This window comes from Peromyscus leucopus, chromosome 9 (genome assembly GCF_004664715.2).
Source record: "Peromyscus leucopus breed LL Stock chromosome 9, UCI_PerLeu_2.1, whole genome shotgun sequence".
NCBI lineage: Eukaryota > Metazoa > Chordata > Mammalia > Rodentia > Cricetidae > Peromyscus > Peromyscus leucopus.
The window spans coordinates 47,145,359-47,160,708 of NC_051070.1; the positions used below are offsets into that span (position 1 = coordinate 47,145,359).

General features: G+C 47.2%; 1 protein-coding gene, 1 long non-coding RNA gene and 1 other non-coding gene across 3 annotated transcripts; 1 reads left to right on the forward strand and 2 right to left on the reverse strand.

Annotated features, from left to right (window-relative positions):
- The first annotated feature begins 585 nt into the window (after positions 1 to 585).
- LOC114699340 (S-phase kinase-associated protein 1-like) lies at positions 586 to 1,538 on the forward strand. Its single transcript, XM_037208379.1, has one exon. The coding sequence runs from the start codon at positions 673 to 675 to the stop codon at positions 1,162 to 1,164; it is 492 nt and encodes a 163-aa protein (XP_037064274.1). The 5' UTR covers positions 586 to 672; the 3' UTR covers positions 1,165 to 1,538.
- Positions 1,539 to 9,897: 8,359 nt separating this feature from the next.
- Trnae-uuc lies at positions 9,898 to 9,969 on the reverse strand. Its single transcript has one exon. It is a non-coding gene; the product is annotated as a tRNA-Glu (tRNA).
- Positions 9,970 to 11,912: 1,943 nt separating this feature from the next.
- On the reverse strand, positions 11,913 to 14,994 carry LOC119088572. Its single transcript, XR_005092242.1, has 2 exons — positions 12,958 to 14,994; positions 11,913 to 12,210 (listed from the first exon to the last, which is right to left on the reverse strand). It is a non-coding gene; the product is annotated as an uncharacterized LOC119088572 (long non-coding RNA).
- Positions 14,995 to 15,350: the final 356 nt, after the last annotated feature.

The window sequence follows — 15,350 nt, forward strand, 5'->3', positions numbered from 1 at the left end:
GGACAGCCAGGACTACACAGAGAAACCCTGTCTCAAAAACAAACCAACAAACACATCTTCCTACCAAAGAGTGACATGCTCTGTGGGCGCCATCAAAGCGGCAGCAATGAAAACATCCATGTGGTGACAGATCCGTAGGATGACGGCGATGGCTGCCGGCATTTGCTGGCCTTCAATCAAGCCAAGCACACTACATGCATTATCTCTTCCAACACTTAAACCCTCTGGCGTGGGTCCTACTAGACACCCCACTTTAGAGATGGGGAAGCTGAAGGGCAGAGGGGTGGCAAAGAGTCCCGGTGACACCTTGGACAGTAAGGAAATGGGCAGGGGGGACTGAGGAGGGAAAGATGACTTCTGCGCACATTGAGTTTAAGTTACCCTATTGCTCGGAGCCAAGCTTCTTGCCTGCCACACAAGAGGGATCTTTCCTCCATTTGCCTGGGGACAAGACACAAAATCCCAGGTTTTCTTAAGTCAGGAAAGGAGCCTTGCCTGCTCCCCCGCATCCACCATGCCTGGCCCTCGGTGACAAAAGGAAATTAGATTCATCCAATAACTTTGTTTTTCATAAAGTAATGGGGGTGGAGTAGTGGCCTCGTCCTCGGTGTTTCTCTTCTCCTCTGAACGCCGCCCGGCTGCCTCGGGCCCGCGGTCTTGAGACCGAGCACCATGCCTTCGATAAAGTTGCAGAGTTCTGATGGAGAGATATTTGAAGTTGACGTAGAAATTGTCAAACAATCTGTGACCATCAAGACCATGCTGGAAGATTTAGGAATGGATGATGAGGGAGATGATGATCCTGTTCCTTTACCAAATGTTAATGCAGCAATTCTAAAAAAGGTCATTCAGTGGTGCACCCATCACAAGGATGACCCCCCTCCTCCTGAAGATGATGAGAACAAAGAAAAGCGGACAGATGATATTCCTGTTTGGGACCAAGAATTCCTGAAAGTTGACCAAGGAACACTTTTTGAACTTATTCTGGCTGCAAACTACTTAGACATTAAAGGTTTGCTTGATGTCACATGCAAGACTGTGGCCAATATGATTAAGGGGAAAACTCCTGAGGAGATTCGTAAAACCTTCAATATCAAAAACGACTTTACTGAAGAGGAAGAGGCCCAGGTACGCAAAGAGAACCAGTGGTGTGAAGAGAAGTGAAGTGCTGTGCCTGACACTGTAACACTAGAAGGGTTGTTCCAAATGCTAGTTGCACTGCTCTGTTTATAATTGTTAATATTAGAGAACAGTAGACAAACGCAGCCTTGTCCTCACTGCATGTGTAGTTCCAGTACAGATCTGACCTATGGCTGAGTTTCTTCTATGAGCAGAAGTTTCTTTCTTTCTTTTTTTTTTTTCTTTTCATTACTCTGAATAAAACTGAACTTTGGGTTCTCTGTGGAAAGTGGCATTTTGGGCTTTCCCTCTCTCTGTAAAGTGATTTCTGCCTAATTCATTGTCCATTTAACTTCAGTGAGCCTTTCAAAGTTGGCATTGTAAATAAAACAACATATGAGAAGTATTCTGAACTAGAATTAACAAAACATGATCTTTGTTCATGAGTCGGAAACTGGAGCAAGGCAACTTGAAGTTAATGTTGGACTCGGGTGGTTAGGTTAGGGTGTCTCCCAGCCTCTCTGCTGCTGGTAAGCTTGTATCCATCCAATGGGCTCTCTCAATTGGATCTGAGGACTTGTTTTGTCTTGTTTCCCCCTTTAATTTTTAATCTTTTCACCTTTGAATATGTTCAGTTTACTACCCGGTTTGGTTTGGGAGGGAGGCTGTAACTAGACAATTTGTTAGCTTTTCAATTAAAAAAGACACTTACTTCAAAAAAAAAAAAAAAAAAAAAAAAAAAAAAAAAAAAAAAGTAATGGGGGTGATTACCCAGTGCCCTGTGGTCTTGTAGGTGTTTGCAAATTGATTTTTTTGTTATTATTTGTTCCAGTGATTTTCCAAGTATTCAGTGTTTTTCCGAGTCAGACTTCCAATGCGAGGGAGCTCATTTTGACCCCCACCTTCCCTTTCCTGTGCTAGTACTGAGTGTTAATGCTGCAATTATTAAGGATGCCCACGTGAGGCACCAGTCAAACTCTGAGGGAGCACACATATGACAATTTGAAGTCTACTTATTGAAGGATATAAAACAAAATTCTTCAGAGTGTGTGACTATGTGCAAAAGCAAATGTACTGAGAAATATGTTAGTTCAAATGCTCCAAATCAATTTGGCTCATTAATTTAAAAACAACAACAACTTGATTGGGGAGCTCAGAGTCCCCAGAGTAAACTCATTGCTATTATTTTGTCCAATGGACACAGTGTCAAGCTGCCCTCTCAATTCTTATCTGTATCCTCATAGATTAGCTCAGCTCTCAGACCTTATCAGAGAAGCTTCTCTGTGTCGCGGACAGTGGTTAATGCAGAGACTCCCAACTGATCAAAGTACAGAAGGTGTCTGTGGATCGTACCACCACAGAAGGGGCATCTGTCTACGCCACAGCCCCTCCCCACAAGGCGCAGGGAACATCCAAGAAGAGGAGACAAAAAGACCATGAGAACCAGGGAGCTGGGAGAACCAGGAAGGAACAGTGTCTTCTGGACATGACAGGACCACACACTCATGAACTCTCAGAACCTGTGGTTGCCTGCACAAGACCTGAACAAGACCAAGCCGGTCAACATTCTGGCATGGAACATGAGTCCTCACGCCTAGCTGAGGAGCTACTGACAATGGTTTCCGGGGAAGGGAGAGGCTGCTTTCTTTAAGCATGTGGTCCCCAGTAGGCTGGACATGCTCCAGGAGATGTCCCCATACCAGCTGACTGTATGGAAACCACAAATTGGACTCTGTAGACAATAATAATAATAATAATAATAATAATAATAATAATAGGACTCAAAGTAGAGAAGGGGTGAAGGATGGGAGTGGATTGGGAGGAGTTTACGGTAGGAGCGGAGGGCAAATGTGATCAAAATATAATGAAAGCATGTATAAAATTCTCAAAGAATTAATAAAACATTGTTTTGAAAAATAAAATTTAAATATCTAAAAAAAGTAACATATCATGTTCATGTAGTTATAGTGTAAACATGGACTGAAAGAAGAATTCAAATGACTTTAAAATCCATCTTCTGCTATATCCAGCCATTTGGAAATTCAAATTCGGTTTTGAGAATGTTCTTTTGGGCTCATATAAAATCCAATACCCACTGTTAAGTGGTAACTTAAAACAACCACCTTGATTAGAGGTGGGACCTTTGGGTGGCAATTACAGTTACAGAACATCATCAAAGTCAAGTCCCCTGAACAGCACTGGTCTCGTCTGATCTTGGAAATCAAGCAGATCTGGGCCTGGTTAATCCTTGGATGGGCGAGGCATAGTGCAGAGGGAAGTTTCCCCGGTCCCACCGGGCCGGCCGGTGTTTGTCCTGCCCGGTCCCGAGGTCCCGCAGCCGCTTATAAAATAATTATTCAGAGGCTTAATATTAATTGCAATATATGGCCTATGGCTCAGGCTTCTTATTAGCCAGCTCTTATAACTTAACTCAACCCATAACTATTAATCTATGTATTGATATGTGTTCTGTGACTTTACCTGCATCCCATTACATGCTGCTCCTTGGACATCAGTTCGGCGTCTCCCCTTCCTCTCCTTTCTTCTCTCACTCTCTCTCTTGGATTTTCCCACCTGACTCCATCCTGCCCTGCCATAGGTCAATGCAGCTTTATTTATTAGCCAATGGGAGTAACACATAGTCACAGCATACAGCACACAGAAAGACATCCCACAATAGCTCACTATTGAAGATGGGTATTTTGTGTAATGAGGGAGAGGGGGGCAAGGAGGAGCACATATCTCCTGGTTTGGGATAATCCACATCTCTTGAACTCAGCTAGTAAGAAGGCCAACTTAAGGAAGTCACTCCACCTCAAACTTCCAAGCCCCCAAATTGTGAGCTGTATAAACCACGTTCTTACTTATGTTATGTTATGTTCCACTAACAAAGAACAGAGTAAGACACGATCTAAAGTACTAGCCGGCTGTGGCAGCACACACCTTTAACCCCAGCACTCAAGAGGCAGAGGCAGGAAGATCTGAGTTCAAGGCCAGCCTGGTCTAGAGAGTTCCAGGACAGCTAGGGCTACACAGAGAAACTCTGTCTCAAAAATTAAAACAGAGAGAGAGAGAGAGAGAGAGAGAGAGAGAGAGAGAGAGAGAGAGAGAGAGAGAGAGAGCAAAACAAAACTAAAGTCATGAGTCGAATGGAGGTCTTGATTAAAGAATGCAAAAGGTATTTCTAGCTCAAAAAGTCAATGAATTCAAAGACTGGTTTGAGGATGACTAATGAAAATTATGGCAGAGTTGCTGCAAAAACACAGACCCGTAAAGATGCCACCTAGAACTTAAGTACCCTCTCCCTGCAGAGTGAAGCCCCTCTGTTCTTTCTACTAAGTACTGTGGGAAATGTCGCCTGTGCTCCGAGTCCCTTAAACATTACAAGAATCTAGAGGGTTTTCTTTCCCCCTAAATCCATGGGGCCAAAATTGTGTTTTATGGTGAATAGAATGAACAGATCTAGCAGTTTGTAGGGATGGGCTCACCCACCTTCTGAAAGCAAGTTTTAAAACAAAGAAAATACTTCCCTGACCGGAAGTCCTTGCCATCATCAGTCACTTTGTTATCTTCTCCCTTTGTTCCCAGGAGCACCGAGGGTGCTGTATAGGCAGGATTCTCGGGAGGAGCAGAACTAAGAGTGTGTCTGTCTGTCTGTGTGTGTGTTTATGTCTGTATGTGTGTGTCTGTCTCTGTGTATGTGTGTGTGTTATGTTTGTGTGTGTGTGTCTGTCTGTGTGTATGTGTGTCTGTCTGTCTGTATGTGTGTGTTTATGTCTGTATATGTGTGTGTGTCTGTGTGTCTATGTGTATGTACGTAGTGTTATGTCTGTGTGTCTGTGTATATGTGTGTTTATGTCTGTATGTGTGTCTGTCTGACTGTGTGTATATGTGTGTGTCTGTATGTAATAAAAGGAGACTTATAAGCTAGCTTACCCATTAGAGGCTGGGTAGTTTGACAATGGCCATATGCATAATGGAGAGACAGAGACCCTGATAGCTGCTCACCCCATGAAGTTGGATGCCTCACAGTCCAGTTCAGCACTGGAGACCTGCAGCTCCCTGGAAAGTTGCAGTATTGAGTCTACATTGGAAGGTCAAAGAGGTTACTGTCGGATGTCAGAAGGCGAAGAAGTGCAGGAAAATAGGTGCACACTGCCTCCTTCCTCAGACCTCTCTATCTGGGCCACAATGAAAGGTGCCTCACATGTTGAGGGTCTCACTCCTCCAGTCAATCCTTTCTGGAAGTGTCCTCACAGACATGCCCAGAGGTGTGTCTTCCAAGAGATTTTAAATCTTGTCAGGTTGACAATCAAGCCCCAAGTTTTATATATATATATATAAAACTACTCATTCCATATTCACTCCACCCTTCCAAACATTTCAGCAAGTCTTGGTTGGAGTTGCAACACACATCCTCATTCTAGAAGGATCTGGACCATTGATCATCTTCCCTAGATTGGATCATTGTAGTTTCCCATCCACCTTAATTATAAGACATGATTACACCAAGAGATGCCCATCATGGTTGAATAAGAATTCACCCCACATAGGCACATATATTTGAATGCTTAGTTGCCAGGGAGTGGAATTTTTGAAAGAATTAGAAGGACTAGGGGGAGTGGCCTTGTTGGACAAACTGTATCATTGGGGGGTAAGCTTTGATGTTTCAAAAGCCCAGGCTAGGCCCAGTTCTCTCTCTCTCTCTCTCTCTCTCTCTCTCTCTCTCTCTCTCTCTCTCTTTCCCCCACTCTCCCTGCAGATCAGGATGTAGCCCTCCACTAGTCTCCAGTGCTCCTGCCATGATGATAATTGGCTAAACGGAAACTGTAAGCCAACCCCCAATTGAATGTAAGAGTTGCCTTGGTCATGTTATCTCTTCATGGCAATGGAACAGGGACTAAGACAGCTCCCTAGAAAGGATTTCCTGCATGCTCCTTGCCTCCACTGTGGAGAAGCTGCCTGGTTTTCCCATCTGGATCACCTATCCCTCCAAACACCATAACCCACTTCTTAGCCTGTTGACTCAAGGGCATCATCAGCCCAAAGTGGCCAGAGGAAGGCTTAGCTTCCAGTTTACTGAAATGTTTGTTGTGTCTCCTGGAAGGACACTCTCTGTGGAATATTCCTTTACATTATGTAAATATATGCCGCTGTGATTGGTTTAATAAAACAGCTGATTGGGCAATAGCTGGATAAGATTAGGCAAGAGAACCAGACTAAGGACACTAGGAAAAAGAAGGGTGGAGTCAGAGGAGTCACCAGCAAGACACAGAGAGGAAACAGGAGATGTAAGATAAAGAGAGGTAATACCATGTGGCAGAACATAGATTAATATAAATGGGTTAATTTAAGTTGTTAAAGCTAGTTAGTAATAAGCCTGAGCTATTGGCTGAGCATTTTTAATTGATATTAAGTCTCTGTCAGTTATTTGGGAAGTGGCTGGTGGGACAGAGCTGATCAATGGTCTAGACAGAAAATTCTGCCTACAACTCTCCTCTCTACAATCAAGATTTCTTGGCCAGCAGAACACAAGGCCAAACTTTCCTAATGAAACCATTCCCATTTCTACTTCTTGATTTTGGACCCTTGGATTCTGGCTATTGAAGAAACAACACCATACACTGTATACTGATTCAGGGCATGCACCACCTTCTAAAGATCCTTGTCCCAGCTCTACAAGCCACTGCCACCTAGTTGGTATTGTAACTATCTTCAAAGGCCATTCTACCATTCTAACAAGCCAGCTGCTTCAGGATAGTGGGGAGCACAGTCAGACCCGCAAATTCTGTGACCATGAGCCCATCACCTTACCTCTTTGGCTTCAAAGTGAGTTCCTAGACCAGAAACAAGGTTTTGTAGAATTCCTTGATGGTGGGTAAGGTATCATGCATGTCCATAGTGTTGTGTGCAGGTGATACATCTACAATCAGAATAAGTATCTATTCCATGAAGGACAAAATGCAGCCCTTTCCATGATGAAAGGGATCTAATATAATCAGCCTGCCACAGTGTTCCTCTCTGCTGCTGGCAAGTTTGGCGCTCAGCAGCAGCCACAGCCAGGTCGACCTTGGCAAGTGGAAGGTCATGTTGCTGAGCCCATCTGTAGCCTCCAGCCCTGACACTTTGTCATGAACCCATTGCCCAGTGACAGGAATGGCTGGAGAAATCACTGACTATACTATGCACAGAATGGACTGTCCTGTCTATTTGATCGTCCTCCTCTGCTGAGGTCACCATCTGATGGGCATTTACATGTGACACAAATATCTTCACATCCTTAGCCCACTTGGAGAGGTCTAGCCACACATCTCTTCCCAGAATATCTTTCTCACCAATCTTCCAGCTCTGCTCCTCCCAAGCCCCCAACCATCCGATCAACCCATTGGCTACAGCCCATGAACTAATATATAATAAGCCACATTGCCCTCCAAGTGAAATGTTTGACATTGTACACTGCCTGGAATTCTGTCCACTGCAAAAATTTCCCCTTACCACCGTCCTTCAGGGATGTCCCAGGACGGGGCTATACTATGATAGTGCCAATATCTTTTCCCCACATGCTATCTGTATAGCTAGTGTGTGGCACCATCTGTAAACTAGGCCCCAGACTCCTCTTTCTCAGTCACTGAGCTTAGGACCCATTCCGCGAAGCCGTCGAACATGCTTGGGGATATAAGACACCATGTCGGGAGTATGGATTGTAGGCATTTGGGCCACTTCTTCATGTAACTAACTCACCCATGCCTTCAGGAACTGCTCAAGCCCAATCCCGTAGATACCACTTCGATTTACTGCTGTACACATCCAGTGTTATGGCTTGGTGGATCAAATCACTCCCGGTTCACGATGGGCAGCTCAGGCTGCATGGTAAGTGGGTGGCCTGTTGTCAAGGGTTGAGTTCCCACCAAGGCCTTGCAGCAGGCCAGAAACTGTCTCTCAGAGGGAGACTGTCTGTTTGCAGATGGCCGTAGGGCCCTGCTCCAAAGGTGCCCATTGTGATTCACCTGGGTGGGCCTGCCAAACCTGCGAACAGCATTGCCACCGGCCTCTGACCAGTGACAAAGCAGCTGTCACTTGTCACACAGAACCTTCACCCCTCTTCTGGGTCCCAGTCAGGACGAACAGCTTTTGAAGTAGAAGGGGCCGCGTGCAATGACGTATTCCTCTCTTTAAAAGGAATATAATTGTATGTCCCCCCACCACCACCACAAGACTCACTGACGCTCTTTATTACACTTATTTATTTTTGTGTGCATGTGAGCATGCACATGCCATGGCACTCATGTGGAGAGTCCGAACATAATTTTAGGAGTGGTTTGGGGGCTAGAACCCCGGTCATCATATCAGGCTTAGCAGAGGTAGGCGGCCCTTGAATTTTGGTTGGATTTACATCTCATCCCCTGACAGGAAAATTCTGTAGTCCAGAGGTGCACTTCCTCCCACTCACACAGCACAATTAGCATAATGTCACCCTTGTAATAGACTGGTGTCATGCCACCCATATAAGGACCGTTGTCAGGCATGCTTATTTATCCAAAACTCTGTGGAACATTTAAAAGTCCATTTATTGGGGCTAAGTGCTTGCCTTCCTAGCAACAAGGACCTGAGTTCAGCCCCCAGAACCCACAAAAGCCAGGCAGACCAAGCCTGAAGAACTACACCTAAGACTTCCCTCCACAGCACACACACTAAGTTCCTTTATTAAACACTCTACTATGAACGTGCCACCAAATCTCCCTGACAGAAATAATGCTATCTAATAATAACATAAAGTGTGCTAAATTATCCTCGTTCACATTAGGTGCTCAATAAATATCACCTGCTATTGTTAGGATCTGCGTTTTCTGATCAGATCAGCTCTAACTGGTTTAATAAATAATGAACTGGCTAATCGATCGTTTTCTCCTCTAAAATCCCGTTGGTGGTTTTGTTCTGTTGCGTTTTGAGACAAGGTCTCACTGCGCAGCCCAGTCTGACTGAGAAATGGTGCAGTCCTCTTGGCCTCCCAGATTGTGGGGTGGCCAGGCATGAGCCACCGCAGCGGCAGGGATTTTAATAAGCATGCATTCTGCCTTTGGTCCTCATGAACGATGACGTTTGTTCCCCTTAGAATGTGAAAGAACTTGGATGGAGTGGGTTTCACAGCCACGGGGAGGCCAAGTAGTTTTCATGGACATTTTTCAGTGTGGTTGGTAGTTTGGGAACACACTGCGAGTTTCAAAGAATTCAACCCCAGTGGAGGCGAATGGAACCTCAAACCCTTGTGGGGTTTCCTATCTGCACATGTCAGGACAGGTAAAGGGGTGCAGGGTTGGGGCGGAGAGGGGTGAGACACCTGAGCGCTGGCCACACCGGAATACTGCGATTTCTGATTCTAGTCAAACGTGAATGTTGGAAGGTTTCGCTCACTCACTCACTCACGTATGCATGCATGCATACATTCATTCATTCACTCATTCATTCATTCAGTTCATTCATTCAGTTTTAAACAGACTGTCAAATATTTTCGAAAATCTGCTTTTCCTCCCTCTCTCCTCTCTGAACATTAGCGAAATAGGACGTGCGATCGCCAAGTCCGGGAGTCCGGGAGTCCTGCTCTCCTAGGAGGAAGGAATAAGCACATACATGCCTGTCCTCAGGCGACCGCAGTCTCTAACCCTGTTTCCGGTCGTACTTTGGTCTTTCTACTGCCGCCACGGCTCAGAGAAGGGTCTGTTCGTCTAAAAACTCTCCGCCAGTGTAAACCTAGTGTCTCTATTCTAAAAGGTTGGGGCGTTCCCACACCGGGAGTCGAACCCGGGCCGCCTGGGTGAAAACCAGGAATCCTAACCGCTAGACCATGTGGGAGGCGACGAATGTGAGGCCGAGCTCAGGCAAATTGAGTCTCTTTGCTTTGCTCCTCCCACGATCTGCAGATAATGCACATGACGGCGAATCTGATTTGCGCATGCGTGAACCCACTTCCCTGGGGTGCGCTCCGCTCTGCTCCAACCCTGGCTTTTTGTCGCACATCGGATCCACTGGACGCGGTCCTGCCCTGGTTCTGCTGGTCTCCACGGGACCAGAACCTCGCAAGGAGCACGCAGGCCACCCCCACTGCTGCAGCCACGCGGGGCAGGAAGGCTGGGCTGCGGCAGTCGCCACGGTGCCCGGCCGCCGATCCTCTTTGGGACCCGGGGCACCCGGTGCGCCGGGTGTCTGCCTTCCTTCGCGGGCCTTTCTCCGTGGGTCGGAGCCCCGCGCAGAGGCGGATGCTCAGCCGCACAGTTCTTTCCGCAGACCTTGGGTCCCCTTTAAACGTCCCGCCTGGCTCCCGTCCTGGTCCCGGGGACTTGGGAGGGCCACGGGCGGGTCCGCTAAGGCTTCTGAGTGACACCCAGAGGCCAGCCCGAAATAGAAACTGTTCGCTGTGCTCGCCTTACAGGACGGAGCTCCACGGCGGGAGAGCGCGGGATCCCAGCACCCAGCAGTCAGATGACCCTAGAGAGGCCGGCAGCTCCGACGGCAAACCTACTGTGCGCAGAAGGCGCCGCTCTGTGGTCGCCGGTCCACCCGCCGCGACGGTCTTCTGTGCTAGCTTGGAAGATTCCTTTGCTTTCAACCCGTGAGATAGCTGCTTTCATTTTGGGAGACACCTGATTGGGAACACCCAGAATACTCTGCAAAACTAACCCTACCAACTACAGAGAGCCCTGCATCCTGCTTCTGAGTTTAGGGGGTGGAGCGGGCAGGGATTTCAAGTTTACTTTCCGATTTTTCGTCTCCTGGGACAATAATTATTACTTTTAGGTATCTTGCAGTTTTAAGGATACAAATCACCAGTGCTACCCATTCATTGGGTGGACGCCGTCCTTGGGATATAAACAAATGCAAGTTTACTTTTTTTGTTTGTTTTGTTTTGTTTGAGACAGGGTTTCTCTGTGTAGTTTTGGTGGCTGTCCTGGAGCTCGCTCTGTAGACCAGGCTGGCCTGGAACTCACAGAGATCTGCCTGGCTCTGCCTCCCGAGTGCTGGGATTAAAGGCGTGCGCCACCACCGCCTGGCTTACTTCTTTTTATTTTTTTGTTTTGTTTTCGAGACAGGGTTTCTCTGTGTAGTTTTGGTGCCTGTCCTGGAGCTTGCTCTGTAGACCAGGCTGACCTCGAACTCACAGATCTGCCTGTCTCTGCCTTCCTTAAAAAAAAAAAAAAAGTTTCACTATAAACCAGGCTGGCTTAGAGCTCACAAAGATCCGCCCCGAGGGCTGCAACTAACAGCACGCACAACCTTGTCCCGCTGCCAGTTTACTTTTTAAGTTTTATTAGCATTCATTAGCTGTACACAATAACGGATTTCGTTGTGACATTTTCATACGTCATATATTTTGGTCACACTATGTTACCCTCCGACAGTCCACCTCCAGCTGGTCCTCTCCCTCTTTCCCACTATTCTCCCGAGTGTGTCTGTGTGTGAATGAGTTTAGGGATAGTTACAGAAACACGGGGAAAAGGTTGTTGACAGGAGCCACCTTGCTAGTGGCTCCGTCACTGAAGAGAGTCCCCTCCCCCAGCAGCCATTAACCCAGTAATGCCTCAAGAATGGGCGGGGCCTCCTGAGTTCTGCCCGCCCTTCTCCCCCCACCCACCCCGCATCTTAACTGTCAATCACATGGGAGAGAGTGGCCTCCCCCTCCCCGTGCAAGCACCTCCCCAACAAAGTTCACTTTTGTCTCACCGCTCCCTGAACCGAAACTCCACTGAACAGTAATTACCAGAAACTTTCAAGGCTCCTTAAGAAACAGAACACAGAAAAATTCATGATTCAGCAGCTCGATCTTTATTGTAGAAAGTTCACCACCTCTATCCCATCCCTGGCTTGGGAATAACTGCTGGCTGATAATGGTTCTCAAAGTTCACTCTGGGTTTCTCTTCCTGACTCTGTGTCAGGATGTCGCACTGGCAGCTGGAGACAGCCACTGAGACCATGGAAGTGAGGAAATGTTGCAAGGCCGGATGGATACCTTTCCTGGGAGAGCAGGCAGACTAGTGATGTTAAGACCTAGTTAAGAATTAGTGTAACAGCCAGGACTGCTTCACAGAGAAACCTTGTCTTGAAAAACCAAAACAAAAACCAAACAAACAAACAAAAAAGAAAAGAAAAGAAAGAATTAATGATGTGCTAGTTAAATACCACACCAGGGAGAGACAGTCTGCTTCTCACCTCCAGTGGACACTCTAGGGTGTGAGGGAGAGCTGGACAAAGGGAGTCAGATGCAGCCCAGGCTTGCTGTAGGTGTGTGCCTGCACTTGCTTTAGGCTGCCTCTCACTGGACATGGGTTCCGAGAAGGCAACTGTCTTAGGGTTTCTATCGATTCAAGGAAACACCATGTTCAAAAGGCAAGTTGGGGAAGAAAGGGTTTTTTTCCGTTTACACTTCAACATTGCTGTTCATCACTGAGGGAAGTCAGGACAGGAACTCAAACAGGGCAGGAACCTGGAGGCAGGAGCTGATGCAGAGGCCATGGAGGGGTACTGCTTACTGGCTTACTCTCCATGGCTTGCTCAACCCACCTTCTTATAGAACCCAGGACCACCAGCCCAGGGATGGCACCACCCCCCATGGACTGGGCCGGCCCCAATAGATCACTAATTGAGGAAATGTCTTACAGCTGGATCTCATGGAGGCATTTCCTCAACTGAGACTCCTTCCTCTCAGATGACTCTAGCTTGTGTCAAGTTGGCACACAAACCCAGCCAGCACGGCGATCCTTCTTGGGCCCCAGAGACAGGGCCTCACAAGGAGGCCAGGAGACTTTCCCAGTGACTGTGTGGATCTAGAGTCCCTGCTTCACCTACCTGGGACTTCCAAGTGAGAGCTTCAGGACGCAAGGCTGGAAGTCTGGATGTTAGCAAGCACCCACCATTGTGACGTCCCTAGATGTTGAGACGTACCAAAGCAAGGACTAAGCAGCCAATTTCTTCTAAAAGCATGTGGCCACTGAAGCCCAGAAGCTCGGGTCCACGTCCACTTCTGGTTGTCTGTAAACTCCAAATTCCCCAGCCAAGCCTTCGCAGCTTTCCACACCCTGCCCTGGCACAGCCTGCTCCCATCCACAGAGCAGCGTACCTCCTCCACCCTGCTTGTCCCTCGGCCAGACCAGCCTCTTTCCACTCTGAGCCAGGGCAGCTCCATGAAACTGCCTCAGGTCTCCCAATCGCAAGGCACTCCCATTTTCTCTGAATCTCAAAACACAAGCCTGAATATTAAAAAATAAAAATTAATAATAATAATACATGCATCAATAACTACCCTTAAGTTATTCAATAAGATGGCTCAGGAGTTAACGTCAGATTCCATAATTCCCCTGAGATCCTAATCCCGTACCTAATCGTTTGGCCAAGCAGTCCCTCTTTTTTCTTTCCTTTTATCTCACTTAAATACTTCCTGCTGTATTTCTATGTGAACGTTGCCACCTTTTACCCAGCAGCAAGAACAAAATGTTCCCTGGGAGAAGGAAACATACACACAGACAAAGCTTTCTTGTTGACACAAGGAACAGTTATTTCTGTCCCAGGACATACAAGGCCGATTCTCTGAGGGACCGCTCCCGTTTTATCCACCATTTGATACTGGGAAAGCCCCAAACACACTGCACTTGCCAGAGGCTACAGTAGCCGAGGGGTACGGGTGTGATTCAGGCCTGGCTGCCAGGCTCTTAGGTGTGAAGGTAGTTTTCATTTCAGGGGGCCAGAGAGTTCATTTTTCAGAAGAGCTGTTAACTCTGCTCTGCAAGGAACGTTCTCATCAGTGGACTCAGCTGGACTCAGAGTTAACCTCGGAGCTCTTCCGGGTAACACCCCCTCCCCGGCTGAGCACCAGGGCAAGTTAATCTCCACAGCCTGGGCCAGGTCCAGCTTCTAAGACTGGGTGTGATCTCAAAAGGTCGCTGGGATGGCAAAGCTTCCCCAACAATTTGTTCAGATCATGTAACTTTGCTCCAAATCTAGCAACATCTCCATGTCCCATGACTGGGGCGAACATCTCTGTGCCCTCACACTGGGTCAGCTGCTCATCCTGGGCCCGGCCCAGCCATCACTAGCTTGAACCTATGTGCTTGCTTCCTTCTGAGACTGGCTGCTCCCCATGGGCAGAGGATGGCCCCTTCTGTTAGTCCCAGCTGCTGCACAGTGCTATGTACACATATATCTCCATCCTCGGGTGCAACCATGTCCACAGCGTGGTACATTTCTTATATATTGGGTTGGTTTTCCCGCCCCAAATGATCCAGTTGAGAAAAATTCCTCACAGGTGTGCCCAGCCACTTGGGTTTTAGTTCATTCCGGATGTACTCAAGTTGACCACCACCTAGATTCGCCATCACAAGTCCACCTCTTGGAAGCAGCCTTGGCTTACATATACGTGTGTGTGTGTGTGTGTGTGTGTGTGTGTGTGTGTGTGTGTGTGAAAACACCTAGAGTAGGGATGTCCAATCCTGAGAGTGCATGGGTGCAGAGCTTTGAATGAGACCCAGGAGGGGGAGGGGTCATAAACTTACTAACTGTGAGAATTCTGTGTGTGTGTGTGTGTGTGTGTGTGTGTGTGTGTGTGTGTAGGTAGTTCTATTGTGCAGTTCTCTAGCATCAATTTATAGGTGATGTCATGCAAAATAAGCATACATGTACTCCTGCTGTTTACACACAGGAATGGCTTCAGTCTCATGGTGTGAGAGGCTTCCACTGGGTCACCTCCAAGGGCAGCTGAACTGACACCTTCAGATGTCACATTTGCTCTGAGTGACAGTGAAACATCAATGCTCAGTGAAGTTGGCATGTCCCATTGCAAAGGACAGGCAATTGATGTTGTTGAGAAGCAGGGCGATGGTCTTAGTGGATTGTTAAGGGATTGCCACACCTCAGCAGGGCTTCACACCTTCTCCACTGCACTATGCAATCGGCCCTCTGATTTGTTCTGCACCAGCAACTGAGATGTGAAAGAGTCCAAACCTTGTTTTCTATTTCCCTAGCAACTAGTTTTCATAATAAAAGCAAATATAGTCCCTTTTCTATTGTTTTATACATATATATGGCTTGTTTGTTTTGTTGTTTTTTCAAGACAAGATTTCTGTGTGTAGACCTGGCTGTCCTGGAACTCTCTCTGTAGACCAGGCTGCCCTCCAACTCTGCCTGCCCCTGCCCCACAAGTGCTGGGATTAAAGGTCTGCACCACCACCCAGGTCTATTATTATATT